The sequence below is a fragment of the Nomascus leucogenys genome, chromosome 10, assembly GCF_006542625.1.
Source record: "Nomascus leucogenys isolate Asia chromosome 10, Asia_NLE_v1, whole genome shotgun sequence".
Taxonomy (NCBI): Eukaryota; Metazoa; Chordata; class Mammalia; order Primates; family Hylobatidae; genus Nomascus; species Nomascus leucogenys.
In genome coordinates, this window is record NC_044390.1 from 9,444,492 (window position 1) to 9,466,513 (window position 22,022).

General features: G+C 38.4%; 1 protein-coding gene across 2 annotated transcripts in view; it reads left to right on the forward strand.

The window, feature by feature from the left end:
• The window catches only part of LTA4H (leukotriene A4 hydrolase), a 34,715-nt gene that overhangs the window by 8,660 nt on the left and 4,033 nt on the right, over window positions 1-22,022 (forward strand). For both annotated transcript variants that reach the window (XM_030819796.1, XM_030819797.1), the window contains exons 4-16: window positions 2,454-2,522; window positions 4,648-4,752; window positions 5,761-5,813; window positions 7,647-7,719; window positions 7,984-8,124; window positions 9,302-9,325; window positions 9,788-9,858; window positions 11,210-11,321; window positions 11,914-12,058; window positions 13,051-13,154; window positions 13,646-13,716; window positions 17,746-17,800; window positions 20,460-20,555. In XM_030819796.1, coding sequence (XP_030675656.1) covers window positions 2,454-2,522; window positions 4,648-4,752; window positions 5,761-5,813; window positions 7,647-7,719; window positions 7,984-8,124; window positions 9,302-9,325; window positions 9,788-9,858; window positions 11,210-11,321; window positions 11,914-12,058; window positions 13,051-13,154; window positions 13,646-13,716; window positions 17,746-17,800; window positions 20,460-20,555 — 1,119 coding nt within the window. The remainder of the gene's footprint in view (window positions 1-2,453; window positions 2,523-4,647; window positions 4,753-5,760; window positions 5,814-7,646; window positions 7,720-7,983; window positions 8,125-9,301; window positions 9,326-9,787; window positions 9,859-11,209; window positions 11,322-11,913; window positions 12,059-13,050; window positions 13,155-13,645; window positions 13,717-17,745; window positions 17,801-20,459; window positions 20,556-22,022) is intronic.

Here is a 22,022-nt window from a genome sequence, read left to right on the forward strand (position 1 = left end):
GAATGTAGCTTTTGCATATTTTTCTTACACATTTACAAAAGTATGTATTATATCAATATATTAACTGTACCTTTAAAATTGCATGACTTAAACTACTTTTGTTTTCTGTTTTAAAACTAAGGGTAAAGAGCCATACAATTAGAGATACCTGTCACAAGGATAATACATTTCAAACTGTCTTCTGAAAGAAAAAATACCTACTTTGCATAGTAATCAAATAATTTACAATTAAGGGAACTGACTTCATTAAACGTTTGCTCTATTTCCAGGCATTGTGCTAGATTCTTTACATGTTTCATCCCTCCCAATATTCCTGTGTATTAGGTTCAAATTTCAAAACAAGTCCATTTAAAAAAGGAATTAGCATATGAATCAGACCTGTTTACTTTCTATGGTCACTTGAAACATCTTTTTAATCTAAGAAACCCTCAGTTTAATAATCTAGAAGAGATGAAATGTTCTACGCAAGAGTGTACAAATGGCACAATCTATACATGAATATCTGATTTTCAGGCAGTATTTCTTAATAGAATGTCTATTAACCAAAGTTGGCAAGAAATGCAAGATTTGTGAGTCATGAAAATGTTAATTTTGAATATATTATTCCATTTCTTATTGGCAGCAATGTTGGGAATACAGGAAACAGATTTCAGCTAAATTAATAAATGATTGAGGTGATAGGAATCATGTAGACATGATTTTGTTTGATGAGTTTGCTTACGGTTGTTCTGTATGCATATTTGCCTGGGTTTGGCCTTATCCAGTGAAATACATTTAAAAACCCCTTTGGTATTGCCATGTCACCTAACTAGAAACCATTAAGGAACTCTAGAGGCGTGGTCTTGGAACTCTATTTTGGGAGAGAGAACGAGGTGGCTCTGCTAGTCCTACTTAATCCATCTAGAGGTCATTTGGGAGCCTATATCTTTGGAGAATTTTCTAGAACTGAAATGAAAAGACCTGGAGTTTGGGGGTTTTAAGAAAGCTTGTGGTGGAATGAAGTATGTTTAGGATTTGTAATAGCTTCAGAGAAGGGTGTTAATATCAGAATTCCTTTGAGTTTAGTAGACTGTCTCAATGAGGCTGGGTTTCCATTTCATTGTTCACCAGCAGTAGACAGACTTATTTGTAAGCAGACCGGGTATAAGATTGTAGGTGCTCTTTTTTTTTTTTTTTTTGGAGACAGGGTCTTGCTGTGTTGCCCAGGCTGTAGTGCAATGGTGTGAACTTGGGTCACTGCAGCCTAGAACTCCTGGGCTCAAGCGATCCTTTTACCTCAGCCTCCTGAGTAGCTGGGACTACAGGTGTGCACCACCATGCCCAGCTAAATTTTTTTGGGTGGAGGTAAGGTCTCACTATGTTGCCCAGGCTGGTCTCAAACTCTAGAGCTCAAGCAATCCTCTCATCTGAGCCTCCCAAAGTGCTGGGATTGCAGGAGTGAGCCACGGCACCCGGCCTCTAGCCATACTGGATGGAACCAATGTTAATAATGATTGGTGTGGCAGTAGAGAAACACTTTGCATATCGTATGAATGAATATGTCTAGATGGTATTGAAAGAGACTGTTCTTTCTCCCTTCTTTGCTTCTTTGTTTTACTTACAAGGTTTGCGGCAAGATTGAAGTGTCAAGACTACAGCAACATTTCTCAGGCTGTGTTCATTAGAACACTGACATCCCGTTAGCTGTTAAACCAGAGAGAAATGGGTTTTGTGTTAACATAAATGTAAGAAATCAAACAGGTTTGTTTATTGTAGGTCTGTTCAGAGCCTTCAGGCGGCTAATGTTCTAGTGGCTCTGCAAGACAGTGGTGTAGTATGCCATACTTCTCAGGTCTGTTTTGCTACAGAGCCCTTTTTTTCTCAGGTTTCTAAAAGCTTCTCACCGGGCCCTACTGTCACCCAGACCATAGAGTAGGAAACACTGCTTATGAGTTTCTCCATGCTTCAACTGAAATGTGAGGGTTAACCATAGATTAAGATGGAAAATCTGATTTTTAAAAGTCCAAGAATCTATTTTTGGACTTTGAAAGATCCCAAGAGGCCAGGCGTGGTGGCTCATGCCTATCATCCCTGCACTTTGGGAGGCCGAGGTGGGCAGATCACCTGAAGTTGGGAGTTCGAGACCAGCCTGACCAACATGGAGAAACCCCATCTCTAATCAAAATACAAAATTAGCTGGGCATGGTGGTACATGCCTGTAATCCCAGCTACTCGGGAGGCTGAGGCAGGAGAATCGCTTGAACCCGGGAGGTGGAGGTTGCAGTGAGCCAAGATCCAGCCTGGGCAACAAGAGTGAAACTCCGTCTCAAAAAAAAAAAAAAAAACCCAAGAAATGAGGACTGTTTTTATTTTTAAAAAAATATGTCTAAGAACAATGCTGCAATTTTTAATGATTTCTTAATGACTTATCAGAAAGATAAATAGCTATTTCTTCTTGTTTCTCCCTTTTTCAGGCCATCCACTGCAGAGCAATCCTTCCTTGTCAGGACACTCCTTCTGTGAAATTAACCTATACTGCAGAGGTAAATATTACGAATTATTAACTCAATTAAATGATGCATATCAGTAAATATGGTATAAATGATAAGCAGAGATGATAATTGAATTTCTAGAGCTAGAATTATTTTTCTTAATGAAATTCTACCTGAAATATGTAAAAAAAAGAGGCTGTGGCACTCATTCTGAATCTCTACTTTAAAGGCAGTTTTAAACATTTTAACTGTGAAAAAAAGGAAATGGAAACCAATCTGACTTTTAAAAAGGAATTCAGGACCAGGTATGGTGGCTCACGCCTGTAATCCCAGCACTTTGGGAGGCCGAGATGGGCAGATCACGAGGTCAGGAGATTGAGACCATCCTGGCTAACATGGTGAAACCCCGTCTGTACTAAAAAAAAAAACACAAAAAATTAGCCGAGCATGGTGGCAGGCACCTGTAGTCCCAGCTACTGGGGAGGCTGAGGCAGGAGAATGGCGTGAACCCAGGAGGCAGAGCTTGCAGTGAGCTGAGATGGCACCACTGCACTCCAGCCCGTCTCAAAAAAAAAAAAACCAAAAAACAAAAACAAAAAAACAAACAAAAAGAAGGAATTCAGAATCCTGGATCTAGAAATAAGAACTTAGGAACAATTTTTACTTAACTTTTAAAAATTGACATTTGCAGGATTCAGGCTTCTATAAATGCATTCTGTAGCCATATAAGCCTAGTGGGCATATATTCCAGACTTGTCTGTATGCAATTCCAACTTGTTCCCTTGGTAGGTACTGCTAATCCTTTTTGGAAAAGGTGGACTGTAATTACTAAATAATCACTATCCCAGAGGCTAGACCTACTTAGACCAAGCAAATAGAATGAGGACCAACCCATATTTATGGGGCCTTCTTGCTTCCCAAATCATCCCACAACCAAATTACACCTAGGGTAGTGCAGTGATGTATTATACTTGGAGGCAAAGAATCCCAGTGCTCTGGCTCTTCTCCACCACTTAATAACTATGTGAAGTCCCAACTACTTGGGAGGCTGAGGTGGGAAGATCACTTGAACTCAGAAGTTCAAGGCCAGCCTGGGCAACATAGCGAGACCCCATTTCTAAAAAAATAAATAAATAATGATGTGACCCTTGAACAAGTTTTATGACCTCGCAACCTCAGTTGGCACATATATATAACGTATCGCCACCTAAATGAAGGGAGGCGGCTGAACCAAATTATTTCCTGAATAGTTTTGTGCTTTAGAATCTATAATTGTAGCACTGGTTCAGGAACTTCTAATTCTGTGCCTGCCTCAGTCATGGCTTTGGGTCCTGAGCCATGCAAGAAGAACATGAAAGTCTAGCCCCTACTGGAATATATTCTTGCTTGATCATTAATACTTGGGGGAGTCCATTATTCTGGCATTCGTCAGAAATCAAACTTTCAGAATCATGGAGCTAGGATACACAGTTAAATGACTATATGGTTTGCCCCATAAGGGTCTTTTCCATAAGGATTTCCAGAGAAAATTATTTGACAGTTTTTAGCAATAAATTTTAGTTTTTCACAGTTACTACTTTTAAAACGTTCCTCTATTTGTAACTCCAAGTGTGTGTTTTCAAAACAAAATTGTTCAAAACCATTCTGTCCTACAGTGAGTATATAACGTCCTTTTAAATCTGTTTTGTGAGTGTAGGGGGAGCAGGGATGGTGGCTGCCATTGCCAGGGATGGTGCTGGGCTCTTCACTTATATTATTTATTCCTTGCAACAAGCCTTTGAAGTTTTACACTTACTTGATGGGGAAACTGAGGCTTGGGGGTATATTTATTTGCCCAAGTTTGTGCAGTAAGTTATTAGGTGGCAGAGCTGGGATTTTAATCCAGTTTCTACCAAAACTCTGCTCTTAATGTGCATGGGTGAATGGATAGAAATTTCACATTCACATATATATATGTGTGCATATATATATACACATGTATACACATTGTGTTCATATATATGTGTATGTGTGTGTGTATATATATATATACTTTTTGTATATGTATATACTTTTTGTGTTCATAGTCTGTTTATTAGACAGTCAAGAAGGGGAGGTAAAGGTTATTTTACATATATAGTTTAAGACACATAGAAGCTTTTATTTATGACTAGAAATGATTTTTCTCCTTGATTAGGTGTCTGTCCCTAAAGAACTGGTGGCACTTATGAGTGCTATTCGTGATGGAGAAGCACCTGACCCAGAAGACCCAAGCAGGAAAATATACAAATTCATCCAAAAAGTAAGATCCTAGGGTCTAGATTTTTGTTTTCATTGGCGGTAAACTACAGTTAGCTTGTACACATCCAGAGGGCAAAATTACTTTTGAAATATTTCAGAATTTTGAGAACAGCTTTTGGTTTTCGTGTTCTTTGTTTTTTTTTCTTTTGTGCTTTTAAAGGGTTTTGTTCTACTTACAGAGTATTGTTTGAAGAGAGGGTTTGCTGTAGAGACAGAGTAGGGAGCGTGCCTGTTTTCATTTTCCCTCACTCCAGTCAGGGGCTGGCTTCCTGTTCTTTTGTGTTCTTATGCATTCTCCTGCCCTGGTACTACAGTGTGGGCAAGTGGCTGTTGAGAGTGTTTACAAATGGAGGAGTCAAGACCAAAAATGCACTCAGTTACAGTCCTGGTCATTAGACATATATCTTTGACCTTCAATGAATAGAATGTGTATGCATGTGTGAGTGTGTGTGTGTGTGTGTGAGTGTGTGTGTGTGTTTTCTTAATTGATCTCACAATGGATAATTTGACTTCCACTGCAGCTTCTGTGGTTCCAAGCTCCCATAACTTTGGCATCTACTTATTGCCAGGTTACTCTGTGTGTCTCTATAACATGTCAATAGTGCTTTGAAACATAAAGGAATAAAAAAAGAAAACCAAAACCTTTTAAAAGTCAGGAGGAAAAAGGCAAACACACGGGAAAAGCACTTCCTTTAGGTTACTTTTTGGAAAATGCCTAAAATGTACCTTTTAATAGTATGTGTGATCTTGTTTTTCCACGTGTGAGAAGCTTTTGTTCCTAGCAGAATAAAAGGCAAATAGATGTTTTGAACAATGTTTTTTGTATCACAATTTCAAGCTATATGTTAAAGATGAGAACTATTTGAGAAGTATAAAAGCAAAGTTATCCCTACTAATATTAGGAGATTTGAAAGGGAATTTACTTACTTTTAAATATGAATTGTCTTACTGTGTAACATTTGTGAACACTAATGCAAGCACGTGGTGTGCGTTTGTTTGCCCTCTTTAGGTTCCGATACCCTGCTACCTGATTGCTTTAGTTGTTGGAGCTTTAGAAAGCAGGTGAGCTTTTGGAAAAATTTTCAGGTTTGTGGAAGGATCAAAACTTAAGCATCTTGAACCTCTCTCAAGGTTAATTGGTTGATCATTTGCATATTTCTCAAGATATCAAGCTGACAGCTCTAGAAAAATTCAAATCTAAATATAAAATGTAGGCAACAAATTAATTTTACATTTAAAAATCTTGACCAGTTATCCCTTAGATTTTTCAAGTATTGTAAAATGAGCATGCTCTTACCTTTAGAGGTCTGGATCCTCAGGGAAGCTTGACCAAGTCACTCTCTTAATCTCTGTTTCCTTATCCTTGAAATTATAATGTCTGACTTCCTACCTCATAGGGTGGTTATGAGAAACAAATGAGATAAAATATATTAAAGAACTTGGAAGCCTACAAATATTACAGAAATGTAAGATATTTTACTAATATTTTACCAATAGAGTGCACTTCCTTCTTAATTCTTTGTTCATTCTTAGTTTTAAGCACACTTAACTGTTTTTAAGTGTGCAGTTCCATAGTGTTAAGTATATTCACATTGTTGTGAAACAGATCTTCAGAAATTTTTCATTTTGTAGAACTGAAACTCTGCACCCATTAAACGATAGCTCCTCTTTCCTCCACCCCCCAGTCCTTGGTAACACCCATTCTATTTTCTGTTCCTGTGAATTTGACTACTTTAGATACCTCACATAAGTAGATCATACAGTATAATTTTCTCTCTTTGTGTCTGGCTTATTTCATTCAAGGTGTAATGACCTTAAGGTTTATCCATGTTACAGCATCTGACAGGATTTCCTTCATTTTCTGTTTGTTTCTTCTTGTATAAGAGTATTCAACCTTTAAGTGCATAACAAAGTTTATACCCATTCCTGTTCTAGAATAGTCTTGTGGGCTGGGCTGTGTGGCTCACGCCTATAATCCCATCACTTTGGGAGGCCAAGGTGGGAGGATCGCTTGAGCCCAGGAGTTCGAGACCAGCTCAGGCAACATAAGTGAGAGCATGTCTCTACAAAAAAATAAAAAATTAGTTGGGCATGGTAGTGTATGCCTGTAGTCCCAGCTACTCAGGAGGCTGAGGTGGGAGGATTGCTTGAGCCCAGGAGGTAGAGGCTGCAGTGAGCTGTGATGGCTCTTCTAAACTCAGCTTGGGCAACAGAATGAGACCCTGTATCAAAAAAAAAAAAAAAAAAAAAAAAAAAGCTGGGCATGGTGGCTCACGCCTGTAATCCCAGCATTTTGGGAGGCCGAGGTGGGCGGATCACGAGGTCAGGGGATTGAGACCATCCTGGCTAACACGGTGAAACCCCATCTCTATTAAAAATACAAAAAAAATAAAAAATTAACCGGACATGGTGGCGGGCGCCTGTAGTCCCAGCTGCTCAGGAGGCTGAGGCAGGAGAATGGTGTGAACCCGGGAGGCGGAGCTTGCAGTGAGTCAAGATCGCGCCACTGCACTCCAGTCTGGGTGACAGAGCGAGACTCTGTCTCAAAAAAAAAAAAAAAGGAGAATAGTTTCTTATGAGTTGTGACTGGGTTTCTATAGTTGTGAAATTGAGGGATGAAATGAGACCCTCAAGAGGTCTTACAAGAGGCGATAAACTAATTGGGGACAACTTATGTCTTGGTTTTTTTCTTTTGGCCCAGCCTGTACCTCCTTAGAGAGCTGCATATCTATTGCTGCATATACAACAGGCCATGTAACCTCATCCCTTTCCCATAAGCACATGGTAAATGCACTCTCACTGTAAAGGTTTGTCTATAAGACATTAAATACTTTTTAGAACCAGATGAATCATTTGCTGTGAATTTCTTTTTTATTAAGCTTTTTAATCTTGCAGGCAAATTGGCCCAAGAACTTTGGTGTGGTCTGAGAAAGAGCAGGTGGAAAAGTCTGCTTATGAGTTTTCTGAGGTTGGTCATACAGTTATCCGTTGTAGTCATTGTGATAGACAGTAGATTGAAGATTTTGAGTGTGAAATGTGATGGTTTTAAGTGATACGGAGAAATAATCAGATTGTCTTTTATGTAGGTGTGCAGTTGCTACATTCTTTTTATCATTTTCATTTAAAATAAAAATCATTAACTTGTAACCTTCATAGAAAGCAATATACAATTTTAAGAAATGTACAATGGTGATAATTAAGACATACAGACACATATGTGTTGATTTTTCAGACTGAATCTATGCTTAAAATTGCAGAAGATCTGGGAGGACCGTATGTATGGGGACAGTATGACCTATTGGTCCTGCCACCGTCCTTCCCTTATGGTGGCATGGAGAATCCTTGCCTTACTTTTGTAACTCCTACTCTACTGGTAAGTGTAACTATTTCTTCATTTGAAATTGACATCTTTCAAAAATAAACTTAAGAACCTTAAGAGTCCTAATAATATGTATATATATGTAAAGAACCTTAGAGTCCTAATAATGTATATATGTATAAAAATCTTTTCTCTTGTTCGTGTAACCTTTGTTTCTAATTTTATTGTGTATTGTGGTTATCACATCTCATTTTTTTTGTTTTTTGAGACACAGGCTTGCTCTGTTGCCCAGGTTGGAGTGCAGTGGCGCGATCTCAGCTCACTGCAAACTCTGCCCCCGGGTTCAAGCGATTCTCCTGCCTCAGCCTTCTGAGTAGCTGAGACTATAGGTGCACACCACCATGCCCAGCTAATTTTTGTATTTTTAGTAGAGACAGGGTTTCACCATATTGGCCAGGGTGGTCTCAATCCCCTGACCTCGTGATCCACCTGCCTTGGCCTCCCAAAGTGCTGGGATTACAGGCATGAACCACCCCACCAGGCCTCCATCTTGTTTTTGAAAGGAAAATAATCTGGCCATTTGGAGAAGGAGAATATTATGTTCACGGTATTTGGGGAGTTGGGCATGGGGGCGCTGTGTAACAACAATTCATTGATAAATTATGTATCCAGACAAACAGACTACACCAATTACACTTGGTGTGTAGGTACAATTAAAAAAAAAATCAGTACACCATGTATAGGAAAGGATTAGGGCCATAGTACACTGCTCTGTTTAATATGCCTGTGAGCTACTTTAAATTTTTCCTAGAACCAAAATGAGTGATGGATTAGCAACAAAATAAATAAAATACAGCACAGGACACATAGGACACTCTAAAGTTTTATTAAATATATTTTGGGTAATAGGAGAGAAAGAAAGTGATGGGTAAATAAGAGCAGATGTAAAAATGGAAGTAGAAGAAATGTTTCATGGAAGTTAGACACAAATAGACTGGCTTTCATTGTATTGCAAAAATTCCCTAGAATTAGGGCAAGAAAGAATGATGCTAATTTTTAGTTCTGTATTTTTTTTGTTTTTTAATTAAGGTCTCTTTTGCCTTCTTTGAAGTGCTGTAGTAGAAATATAGTGGACCACCAGTGCCAGTATGCTAAGTATTTAGGTAGGCAGTCTTTTAGATAGTCTGTAATTTGATTACTAAAATACTAAGGTAATTTTCTTTTTTTGTAGGCAGGTGACAAGTCACTCTCCAATGTAAGTTAAACTTTTTCATTATGGCCTTACCTTTAAGAAGTATACGTCAACTGATTTTAAAATATCCCTTGTATTTTTATGTTAAAGATATGGTTATAACGGACAATTTGGGGACTCTTGTCACATTATTAACAATTAGATGTAATAGATTTAAGGAAATTTTATGGTTTGATCTCTTCATATATTTATGAAATATTTTTAATGCAGTGATATATCTATTTAATATTTTCTAAGTAATTTTTGCTTTCTAATTACTTTATGCCATATTTGTGTGTGTGTGTGTGTGTGTGTGTGTGTGTGTGTGTGTGTCTTTGGTTAAATTAAAGATTTTGCTGAACTGAGTAACTCCCTGAATATCTCAGCTAATATTTTTTAAAAATTGAATAACATGGAGTGTTTACAGAATGCGTTATTTTAGGTTAAGATAATCAGTCTTACTATTAATCACACTGTTTTCTTTAGGTCATTGCACATGAAATATCTCATAGCTGGACAGGGAATCTAGTGACCAACAAAACTTGGGACCACTTTTGGTAAGATTTTTGTTATTATTTCTTTATTGGTTCATGTTACTGATTTTTTTTTCCCTGCCTCCTACCACTCTGAATTGTTTTGTGTGTATCTCTTGTTTTTCTTTGTTATCATATCTTAGGTAGGCAGGGTTTTTTTTTTTTTTTTTTTTTTTTTTTGAGATGGAGTCTCACTCTGTCACCCAGGCTAGAGTGCAGTGGTGCGATCTAGCTCACTGCAAGCTCTGCCTCCCAGGTTCAAGTAATTCTCCTGTCTCAGCCTCCTGAGTAGCTGAGATTACAGGCACACGCCACCATGCCCAGCTAATTTTTTGTATTTTAGTAGAGATGGGGTTTCACCGTGTTGCCCAGGATGCTCTCGAACTCCTGAGCTCAGGCAATCCACCTGCCTCGGCCTCCCAAAGTGCTAGGATTACAGGCATGAGCCACTGTGCCCAGCTATTTTTTTTTTAATTGGAGACAAGGTCTCACTCTGTTGCCCAGGCTGTAGTGCAGTGTGCGATCTCTGCTAACTGCAACTCCAGGGTTGCAATCCTCCCTCCTCAGCCTCCAAAGTGGCTGAGACTAAAGGTGCATGCCACTGTGCCTGGCTAATTTTTGTATTTTTTATAGAGATGGGATTTCACCATGTCACCCAGGCTGGTCTCAAACTCCTGAGCTCAAGTGATCCGCCCACCTCGGCCTCCCAAAGTGCTGAGATTATAGGCATAAGCCGCCAAGCCCAGCCAACAAGGATTTTTTTTTTTTTTTTTTTTTTGAGATGGAGTCTCACTGTCACCCAGGCTGGAGTGCGGTAGTGTGATCTCTCTGCCTCTCAGTTGAAGCAATTCTCATGCTTCAGCCTCCCAAGTATCTGGGACTACAGGTGCACGCCACCATGCTCAGCTCATTTTTGTATTTTTAGTAGAGACGGGGTTTCACCATGTTGGCCAGGCAGGTCTTGAACTTCTGACCTCAGATAATTCTCCCGCCTCAGCCTCCCAAAGTGCTAGGATTACAGGCATGGGCCACCACGCCCGGCCAACAAGGATAGTTTTAAAAAATTCTGTAACACTACAGTGTTAGGAGTGTTAGGTTCAGTCTAGGTGTTAAGTTTAATTCCTGATATACTCACACTTTTAACATAGGGACATACAAGAGCAGAACCAGGGCTTAACTTTCCCTGCTGCCATCGGCTGGGCTGGGCTTCCCATTGCTCTGGATTGACTGCCTGGGGCCAGAGTCAGCTTAGACTGTAGTGGTCATGCCTTACAACTGCTTTCCTCTGTAGAAAAGCCAAAAAGAAAATATCTTGACTGAAATGTCTTTTCTTCTCAGCTGTGTCCATGTTTTTATTAAAAAAATTTTTTTTCAGGTTAAATGAGGGACATACTGTGTACTTGGAACGCCACATTTGCGGACGATTGTTTGGTGAAAAGTTCAGACATTTTAATGCTCTGGGAGGATGGGGAGAACTACAGAATTCGGTAAAGGAGTCAAAGTTTTAAAAACTTTCATCCAAAGTTGTATAGGTGTTAAAAACTGAGTTTTTATAAAAGTGTCTTTACTGTGTAGCAACCAAAAAGTCATTTTTACAAGTGTGGAAAGTGAAGTCGATGCTGGTATAACACTGTATTGATCCACACCGTTCACTGTTCTATGTGAGGTAGTTTTGATGACCTGGTCTAAACAGGGAGCTATGGGACCTCACTGGGTCTTTGCTATAATATAGCTGTTTACTATGTTTGAATTTTATTTGGTGTATTTATGTCATTTTTAAGTGTTGTCTCCTGAAAGCCGAATTTGCTGACCAGGCATTAAATCCTTTTTCTAGTCTTTTTATAAGAATAAAGCCTGTATTATTGAGTGAGAAACATCAGAGAATATTACGTAAGTAAGCATTCTATTAATAGGCTTCCAGAAGTTTATGCCAACAAACATATCCTAGTATTCCAGTCTCCAAGTTTTAGATTCCCCTAAAGTTATACCACTGAGTGAAGTAATACCTCCTTATTAGCTTATTTGCGTGGTGATAGCAGTCTTTCTATATGTTTCTCCGTGTTATTTCATGTCTTGCAGGTAAAGACATTTGGGGAGACACATCCTTTCACCAAACTTGTGGTTGATCTGACAGATGTAGACCCTGATGTAGCTTATTCTTCAGTTCCGTATGAGAAGGGCTTTGCTTTACTTTTTTACCTTGAACAACTGCTTGGAGGACCAGGTAAGTAGTTGCTATTTTATGATTTTTTTTTTTTCTTTTTGAGGGTAATGTGAGAATTAGGAAGAATTGTTTTGTTCCACTTAATACTTCCAATTCATTCTGGACGTAGCTGCTGAAGAAATCTGTATTGTTTTCTAAGTTACCTCTCGACTTAAAACCATTAATAACTCCTAAGGTTTAAATTATGCTGCTTCATTTTTTAAAAAATCTCATCAGTTTTTGAAATTAGGATAATAGTGTGTACTCCCTGAAAACATTTCTATGGTACAGAAGTTTATAAGAGTAACAAGTGAGAGTCCATCAACCCCTTTCCACTCCCCAGGGGTAACCACTGTTAGCAGTTTGGCGTAAATGGCTCCAGATAATTTTCTAGGTGTAAATTAACAAGCAGACAAATAAATACATATAATTATTTTAATTACAAAAAATGGATCATGCTATATATTGGCTCTGCATTTGTGTTTTGTTTTGCTCAATATTTCACATACACCCTTCTATGTCAGTACATATAAATCTGTCTCATACTTTTTAATGCCATCATACTATTTCATGATAAAGCTATGCTGAGTTACGTACCCATCCCCCACTAATGGACATTGAGGTGTTCTCCTTGGTTGATTGACTTGGAAGGCTGTCTGTCACCTGGATCCATTCTGCCTGTCCAGTCTTATTTTTCTCCTTTCTAGTCATATGAAGGTTATTGCTTTTAGAACTTGGGTTATGCATTCCTTTTCTGTGTCTTCATGTGTTATCCCCTTAGCTATAATTAGAATTTCTCTGCTCCCTTCCACTGAATTACATATATTCTTCAAGGCCCAACTTAAGTCCCACCTCCTTTTCTGAACATTCTTTCACTCTGAAAGTCCTCGTAGATTTCCCTATTCTCTGAATGTTCTCTATTCTCTGTGGTTAATTGTACAATGCCAAACACGCACACAAAATGTCAAATAATTACTTTCTATGAATTGATTTCTTTTCTTTTTCACTCTTAGAGATTTTCCTAGGATTCTTAAGAGCTTATGTTGAGAAATTTTCCTATAAGAGCATAACTACTGATGACTGGAAGGATTTCCTGTATTCCTATTTTAAAGATAAGGTTGGATTTAAAAACGTTTTCTATTTTTCATGCTCAATATATCTCTATTTATTGACTGATTAGGTTAACTTGTATTATCTAATAGTAGTATTGGTTCAGAACTTTAGGACTCAACCTCTCATTGCATATTTTTTCTATTTTAAATGTGATCTTAACCACATGAACTACCTGTAGAATTTTCCTATTTCAGAGAGGTCATCAATAGTACGGTGATAAATACAAATTTTAGAAGATAGAGTTAGATGAGGTAATGGATATATTAGCTCGACTTAGTCCACATTGAATACATATATCAAAACATCGCATTGTGTCACATAAGTATACACAATTATGATCTATCAATTTAAAATATTAATTTTTAAAAAAGATTTAGAAATTATCTTGATATGGCAGATTAGACAAAATTATATATCTAAGGACTTATAAGTTTACATTTTTTTTCAACAGGAAAGGGCTTTCTATTGTAAACTGTGAATTCTTACTATTCATAGGTTGATGTTCTCAATCAAGTTGATTGGAATGCCTGGCTCTACTCTCCTGGACTGCCTCCCATAAAGCCCAAGTAAGTACTTGCCTGCTAATGCTTTCCTTCTCATTCTCTTAACTCCTAGAGAGCCTCAAAATATCTGAAAGAATAGTATGCCTTCCTGAAACTGTTACTAGTTAATGATGACAGCAGAGTTCTTAGGTGTTTTGGCCTTAACCCTGAGGCCAAAAGAATAATTTCCGCAGTTTACAAATATGGTTTTTCACTTCAAGTGCATCCTTTCTGCACAAGGATGGTGAGGGATTTAGAAAAGAATAAGCTATCGTGTCTTCCTTCAAACTTCTGCAATAAAAATATAATTATTATGTTAATTACAACACTGTTATAAGTTATTATCCCCATTTCCCAAGGAAGTAAGTTAGTTTAGCTAGGTAAAGTGTCTTGCCCTAGGTTGCACAGCTAGTAAGTAGTAAAAGTTGAGATTCAAACCCTGGCAGTCTTATTGCCTCTAGTATACTGCTTTCTTTCTTCTTTTTTCTTGGAAACAGGATCTCACTCTGTGGCCCAGGCTGGTGTGCAGTGATGTGATCTTAGCTCACTGCAACCTCTGCCTCCCGGGCTCAAGTGATCCTCCTACCTCAGCCTTGCAAGTCGCTGGGACCACAGATGCACACTATCACACCCGGCTAAGTTTTTGTACTTTTGCTAGAGGCAGGATTTCACCATATTGCCCAGGCTGGTCTCAAACTCCTGAGCTCAAACGATCCGCCTGCATTTGTCTCCCAGAGTGTTGGGATTACAGGCGTGAGCCACCATGCCCGGCCTCAATATACTGCTTTTTATACTGAACCCCCTCCTTCAATCGGACCTGAACCCTGTTCTTTCACGAGTCGTGTGAGGACACTGACCATGGCACGTTCCAGTCTCTTGTTGCCTTTCTTTTGGATCACCGAAATTGCCTACCAGCTTCTCTTACACTAAACAGGCCAGTTTAATTGATGTGCAGGGAGCAGCAGGAGAGAAGCTAGGAAACAAGATGAAGCCTGGTCATGTTTGTTTGTAAAGCACTTTAAACAGTCAGGCCGAGAAGTGTTTGGTTGAGAAGTTACTGGGAGTTTTGAGTATGGAACAGATGTGGTCAGAGCGCCCCACTAACTGGGCAGTCCTGGTTATCACCGGCTGTGGTGGGAAACAGGAGCTCAGAGAGGGAGGGGTGATTACAATAGAATGTTTCGAATTTTGTTTGGAAACAGGTGGCACAAATCATCAGTGAACCCTTTTAATGTCTAAAAAAGGTTATCAGCAAAAATAATACTTTAGATTTTTTTTCCTAGCACTTCATTAAGAAGTGCCATACATTATCTCGTTAATTTTTACAACAGCCTTACCAGAGATTATGAGGACCTGAAGGAATACAAAGGCAGTGGAAAGGAAAGGAGTAACTGAGGGAAGAGACGTTTGGGGGCTAGAATCTATTGGCAACTGATTGGCTGTGGTGAGAAAAGAAGAAATTAAAAATGAGCAGAGATGTAATAAAGTTTCAGCTCAATCCAGCACACATTTATTGTCAGGCACTAACATGATGAATAAGGAACTCACAGAGCAAATATGTATGTATCAAGTAATTATAATACAATGAAAAGTATTTTTTTAAAAAAATATTAAGTGTTGCGGGTGAGGAAACTATTAATTTTAATGGTGATGGATTTGGACATCATCTTGGAGAGATGACTTACAAAGGAGAATACAAGAAGTAAACTTTAGAACCTTAGAGGATCTTCATTTTAGAGCTAGGACAGAGGAAAGGTAGCAAAATAAATGGAAAATCAAAAAGATTTCAAAGGTTAATTCATTGTTAAGAAAGCTGTGGGAAGAAATAATTTAAAAGTGGTACGGAGAGTGGTCAGCAGTCTGGTGTGCTGTAGAATTATGAGGAGCCTGAGAATAAAAGCATAGAATTTGGAGCTTGGAGTCTTTCAAAGGCTGTAACTTCAGGGGCCTGATAAAGCCAAAAGACAGTACCAGGAAGTTTAGGAGTGGAGAAGGCTTTGCCCATTGCTTTTGAAATTGGGGAAATCTGGGTGGAAAATTAGTTCTTCAAAAGTGTTTCTTTGATATCACTGCTGCTAAGGGATCCTTTTTGGGCGTTGGTTCATTCTAGATCCCTTGAGATTGCTTTCAAGTAATACCAAAGTGCTGGAGGAACCCTGGAATCATTCCTGTGCCTGGGGATTCTGTAAAGAGAGAGTATCTTAAAAAATCTAACCACAGAAAATACTTTGATCCATTGCAGCACAGAATCTTGGCTTCCACGATCCTCTTTTTATAATGCTCTCATCATTTGTATATGTACTTAAATATCTGAGTCTATCCACATCTCTCCATTTCTACTACCACTGTTCAAGTTCAGTATCACATCTTCACATCCTGGAAGACTGTTCTGGCACCGAAACTGTGCACTTGTACCTGTTCTGACTTCTCCCAGCCACTCTCCACACTAAAGCTAGAGTAAACCTTTAAAAGCACAAATGTGTCATGGTGTCCTCCTGCTTAGCAGTCTCCACTGGTATCTCTTTGCTCTTGGGCTAAGACAAAATCTTTTAGTGGGGATTATAAGCTCCTAACACTCTAGTTCCCTTTGCTTCAGTCACACTGGCAGTTTTGGAGTTTCTCGAACTCTCCATATGTCCTCCAACGTAGTACCTGAGCATGCTGTTTCCTCTACCTGGAGCCCTTTGCCCAGTTAATTCCAATCTCAGCTCAAGAACCACTTCCTCATGGAAGCATTTCTTGACATCCCTGGCCAGGTCAAATCTCCCATTCTAGGGCTTCTTAGTGCTATATCCTCTCTTCGTAGCAGTTGCGCAGTTCTAACTTTACATTTAATCACACATTTGTGTGATTAAAGTATTTCCTCTTCGCTATACTGTCAGCACCATGAGAACAAGGCACATATCTGGTTTTGCTTTTTACTTTTTTTAAGACTTTGCCATAAGTAGGGTCCTTTCCCAGGCTAATTCTTAAGTTAGTACTTTTAATTACACTAATAAGGAAGTTTCAGGACACTAAGAAACAGACCAGCTAAAGGTTTTCTACTTTGCTATTATTTTTTAAGAAATCAATGCTAATAATGTTTTAGTTGAAAGCAGTGTACTCTGATCAGTCAAGGACCTCTGATCCCACCTGTTCTTGAAGACAAAATGGCATGCCTGCAGTCCACAACCTGACACTTCATGTAATAAACTGGCAACTGCTTCAAGGTGGGAGCTGTGTTGACCTCTTTATTGTCTCCCCTAGGGAACAAACGGAGTCCCAGTCACAACTCTCTTTAAGGGAGATTCAGTGGTAACTTCTAATCAAAACTTACTTCATTTAGGCTCTAAGGGGCAGGTGCCACTCTGTTCCCTAATACAAGCATTTCAGTGCAAGCAAGCAGGATTTACGGACAAAGAGGGATGTTTTGCGAGAATTTTGCACACACTACATGTTCTTTCCCATTGTTGCAAAATATGATTTCTAAGTTGAGAACACAAAAATATTGGTATAATTTGCTTAACAATTACAATGTGTCAATTTCATTTTCGTCTGAAAAGAATGAAATCATCAGGCAATGATATCAGGCTCTCTCAAGGGTCTAGCATCTAGAACGGTGACAATTATGTAGCAGGTGCCTGCAGGTTTGTTAGATGATTAGATGTTTGGAGCAAGCAAGTAAAATCCATGACAGCAAGGACTTTGTGTTGTTCATCTTGTTGTCTTGGGTGCCTAGAACTGTTCCTGCCATATAGTAAATATGCTCAACTGATTCCAACTACTGTAACATATACTACTTGGGCACATGACAGTCTTTTGCTGAGGTGCTTTGGCATTCTTTCTAAAAGATAGACGGGTGTTTCATTAATGTGGTATCCATTTGGGTTTGTGAGTTCTTGGATGATGCCAGTAGTATGTAAGTTAGGTAAAATATTTCCTATTTTCATCACTTTGGAGTTTGTTTTCCTTATTTAAAAGGGACTTTGAAATTTAAGTGTGTACTGTAGCTTTAAAACTGCATTTCTGCAAAAGCATGTGCATTTTTATACAATTTAATCTTTATCTTTGCAGTTATGATATGACTCTGACAAATGCTTGTATTGCCTTAAGTCAAAGATGGATTATTGTAAGTAATAACGTGTGATTTATTCCTTTTTGAATTGTGCAAATATGTCTTTACTCATGAAGCAGGGAGGGTACTTTAAATCACAAACAGTTATATTTGGAAAGGCTATTTGAAAGTCAGGTTTATCTAAGGTGATATTATATCTACTCTCAATATAGAAAATTAAGGGTTTGAGACAGGGTCTTGCTCTGTTGCCCAGGCTGGACTACAGTGGCGTGATCATGGCTCATTGCAGCGTCAACCTCCTGGGCTCAGTCAGTCGTCCCACCTTAGCCTCCCGAGTAACTGGGACTACAGGCATGCGCCACCATGCCTGGCTAATTTAAAACTTTTTGTACAAACAGGGTCTGTGTTGTACAGGCTGATCTCAAACTCCTGGTCTCCAGTGATCCTCCCACCTTAGCCTCCCAAAGTGCTGGAATTACAGGCATAAGCCACTGTGCCCAGCCTAGAAAATTAAGTTTTATGGTGGGAAAAAATAGATGTTGAAGGCATTAATCCTGATTTTTCTTGCTTCTTAACTGTTAAAAAAAAGTATGCAAAAATATTTGCATCTTACCTTTCTTCTTTTCCTTTTAAATCATTTATAAGATACTGCTTCCAATATAGCAATTTCACATACCAGGTAAATCTAAAATGATCTTGGATGACCAACTGCTATTAGTGGTGGAAAGAATCGAGGCACTTTTGCTCTTTGTTCACTTTCTATGAAGCTTCTTAAAGAGGAGCTTCTTTATATATGTACTAAAAATATAACCCTTTACTGAAGCCAAAGTAAGGATGTGCCCTTGATAATTCTTTAATGAAAAATAACAGAAGATTTAGGAATACTTTTATTCCTATTAATTTGCAACAGATTTATAATTTTTTTATGTAATTTCAACTTTTAAGTTCAGGGGACACGTGCAGGTTTGTTACACGTGCATATTGTATGATGCTTAGGTTTGGGGTATGATTGATCCCATCACCCAGGTACTGAGCATAGTACCCAATAGTTTTTCAACCCTTGCCCCAGTCCTAGTAGTGCCCAGTATCTATTGTTGCCACTTTTATGTCCATGAATACACAGTCGTTTAGCTCTCACTTACATGTGAGAACATGCTGTATTTGGTTTTCTGTTCCTGTGTTAATTCACTTAGGATAATGGCCTCCAGCTGTGCAATCAGTTTAGCTATTGCCTTTTAAAACCTGTTTTGTGTAGTTGACAAACTTGTCATGAAGAAAAGTATAAGAGATTTCTATGGGAAACAGGATTTTTTAATAGTGTATTAAAATCCTCTGTTTTAGTTTGAAAAATGTATTCCAGCTTATTTGGTGCTAGATAAAACTGCTGCTAATTTCTGCTCAAATATTGCTTTGGGCCCAGCAGTTAAGGTGGATAATGATCAACTCTTCAATGTTAGTAGAAGCAGGCAGTGTTAGGAACAGACTCAGGACACTGTATTCACTAATGCACTCTTTTCCTTATGTATTTTATTTCTCAATGATTTGTCTTAAATAGTAAATAAATGCAAAAGAATACTTACGACATATTCATATGATGTAAAAAACGATTGTCTGACCCACCACTGGCGTAAAAAGTAAAATCTTACCGGTACCTCTGTAGCATCCCTCCCCATCTTATCCCCCTCTCCACCCTCCTTGCTGACCCATCCAGGTAACCATTGTCCTGAATTTTGGTTTATCATTCTCTTGCTTTTTATGTTTTTACCACATAAATATATCCTTAATATATAGTTTAGATTTGCAAGTTTTTGCACAGAAAATGAGCTGGAGCTGTAAGTTCTCGTATTAAGGATAAGTTGTAAAGGGAAAAGAAGTATTGCTATTAAGGAGAGTTCTGAAGGGGGGGGAAGATGCAAAATATTTCTTTAAAAGGGTATATACCTATGCATTAAATTTAGTGGGAAGATATACAGAAACTACTAATATTGGTTACTGAGGAGTAGTACTTGGAGACGGAGCAAAACCAAAAGAATTTTCCTTCTGTCCTATTTGATTTTTTAGTATTTGCATATATTTCTTTTAAAGTAACAAAAGCCCTAGTTTAAAAGAATATAAAATTAGTTCTAAAAGATTTAAAAATCCGTATTTTTATAAGCTTTTTAAAATATTGCTTAATCATCTTCTCAAAGATTTTTGAGAGTAAATCCAAATCTGAAAAGTGCAGACTCATTTTTCTTTTTCTTAGATGGTTTCTAAGATTAAGTGGGAAAAACAGAATACGTGGAGATGGAGAAAAACATTAGTTTATGGCCTTACCAATTTATTAATGTAATATTTAAAAATATACGATTTCGTTCTTTACCTACATTTTTGAATTGGTCTATAAATTAGTCGACATGCATACATTTTGAAATGTTTCTTTGCTTTGGAAATTTCTATACCTCGAATGGTACAATGAATGTCAACAGTTTCTTCTACTCTTCCTACCCATAATCTACTTTTTCTTAAGTAATATAGATTCTAGGAGTCATATCAGCTATTTAAATTACAGTAACTCAGTCTCAGGATTACTTAAGTAACTCAGGCTTAAATTTATTTTGAATAATCTTGTTCATATGATTCTTTTTCTCAATTTTTACTTTTATGTCAGATAAACCAATAAGTATTATTAAATTGTACTTGAACAAAAATAACTAGGTAACATTTATTTTAGGCCAAAGAAGATGATTTAAATTCATTCAATGCCACAGACCTGAAAGATCTCTCTTCTCATCAGTTGAATGAGTTTTTAGCACAGACGCTCCAGAGGGTAAGTACTAGCTCAAAACCTTAGAAATCAAAATGGACAGAAAGGCGCAGCATTTATGTTCTACCCAACTTGGCAAAAGATTATTAATGTGGAAACTAATGGGGAAAAAATCATTTATAAAATTTATTCATTTCTTTAAAAAGGCATTGAATGCTGTGTTTTATATTGTGCTAAATATGAAAATATGTAAGAAAGGATATACCTTATCTTCAAATAGCTTATAATCTAGTAGGAAGGGGAACACATGCAAAATTTAGCAATAAGCCAGGCGCGGTGGCTCACATCGTAATCCCAGCACTTTGGGAGGCTGAGGCAAGCAGATCACTTGAAGTCAGGAGTTCGAGACCAGCCTGGCCAACATGATGAAATCTCATCTCTACTAAAAATATAAAAATTAGCCGGGCATGGTGGCAGGTGCCTGTAATCCTAGCTACTCGGGAGGGTGAGGCAGGAGAATCACTTGGACTGGGAGGCGGAGGTTGCAGTGAGCTGAGATCATACCCCTATACTGCAGCCTGAGCAACAGAGTGAAACTCCATCTCATAAAATTTTTTTTTAAAAACATTAACAATAAAAGGAGGCATACTTTAGGTATCATTTGGAAAAACTTAATTAGTGAAAGACTCTTCCAACTGGGGCATCAGAGAGGGAATTTTGGAGGAGACTTGATTTGCACCCCCAGGGCTAGCAGGGAGGTAGAAATTCAAGGTGGAGGGAGCAGCAAGGGCTGGAATTTGTCTGCAGCATTGCCGGAGTAAACAGTAGCACTGGGTAAGGAAGTCAGTGAAGGTAACACTAGAAAAGCTGGTAGGACCAGATGTGATGACTCTCAATGCTAAGCTAAGAAATTTTAGATCTTACACTGATCAGTAGGAAAGGATTTTAAAAATCCAGCAGGATAGTCGGGATGAAATGCTGGGTTGTGAAAACTAATCTGGGGCCCTGAAGGCTGCCTGGTGGTGAAGTTACTAGTTGGGAGACTGGCAGGAGTACCGGACTTGAGAGAGTGAGTTGCGGGGAGAGGAGAGAACAGGACGTGAGAAAGAGGTTACACAGGGTGAAAGCACAGAGCTCTGTGACTGACTGGATATAGGGGTTGACAGTAAAGAATCCAAGCAGATTTTAAGGTTTCGAATCTAGGCAACTGAAAGAACAGATGAAACTGAAAGGAGATGCTGCATTTTGAGATAAACCAATGACTGGATTTTAAAGACTTCCATGAGAGGGAAGTCTTCAGTCTAAGGACCTTTAGAAGGAAGATTTGGAGCGGAATTTCCTGTGGAATTGATGCAAAAATTAGGAATAGGATTTTGAGGCAACAAAGGCCCCATCAAAGAGAGAATCTATTTTTAGTGCGTCGGGTCATCATGGTTTCATAAATTGCTCTACCACTGGTGGGTGGCCTAGGGCCACAGAGAGAGAGAACATGGTAGGGTGATTCTGGAATGGGTATGGCAAAACTTAGGG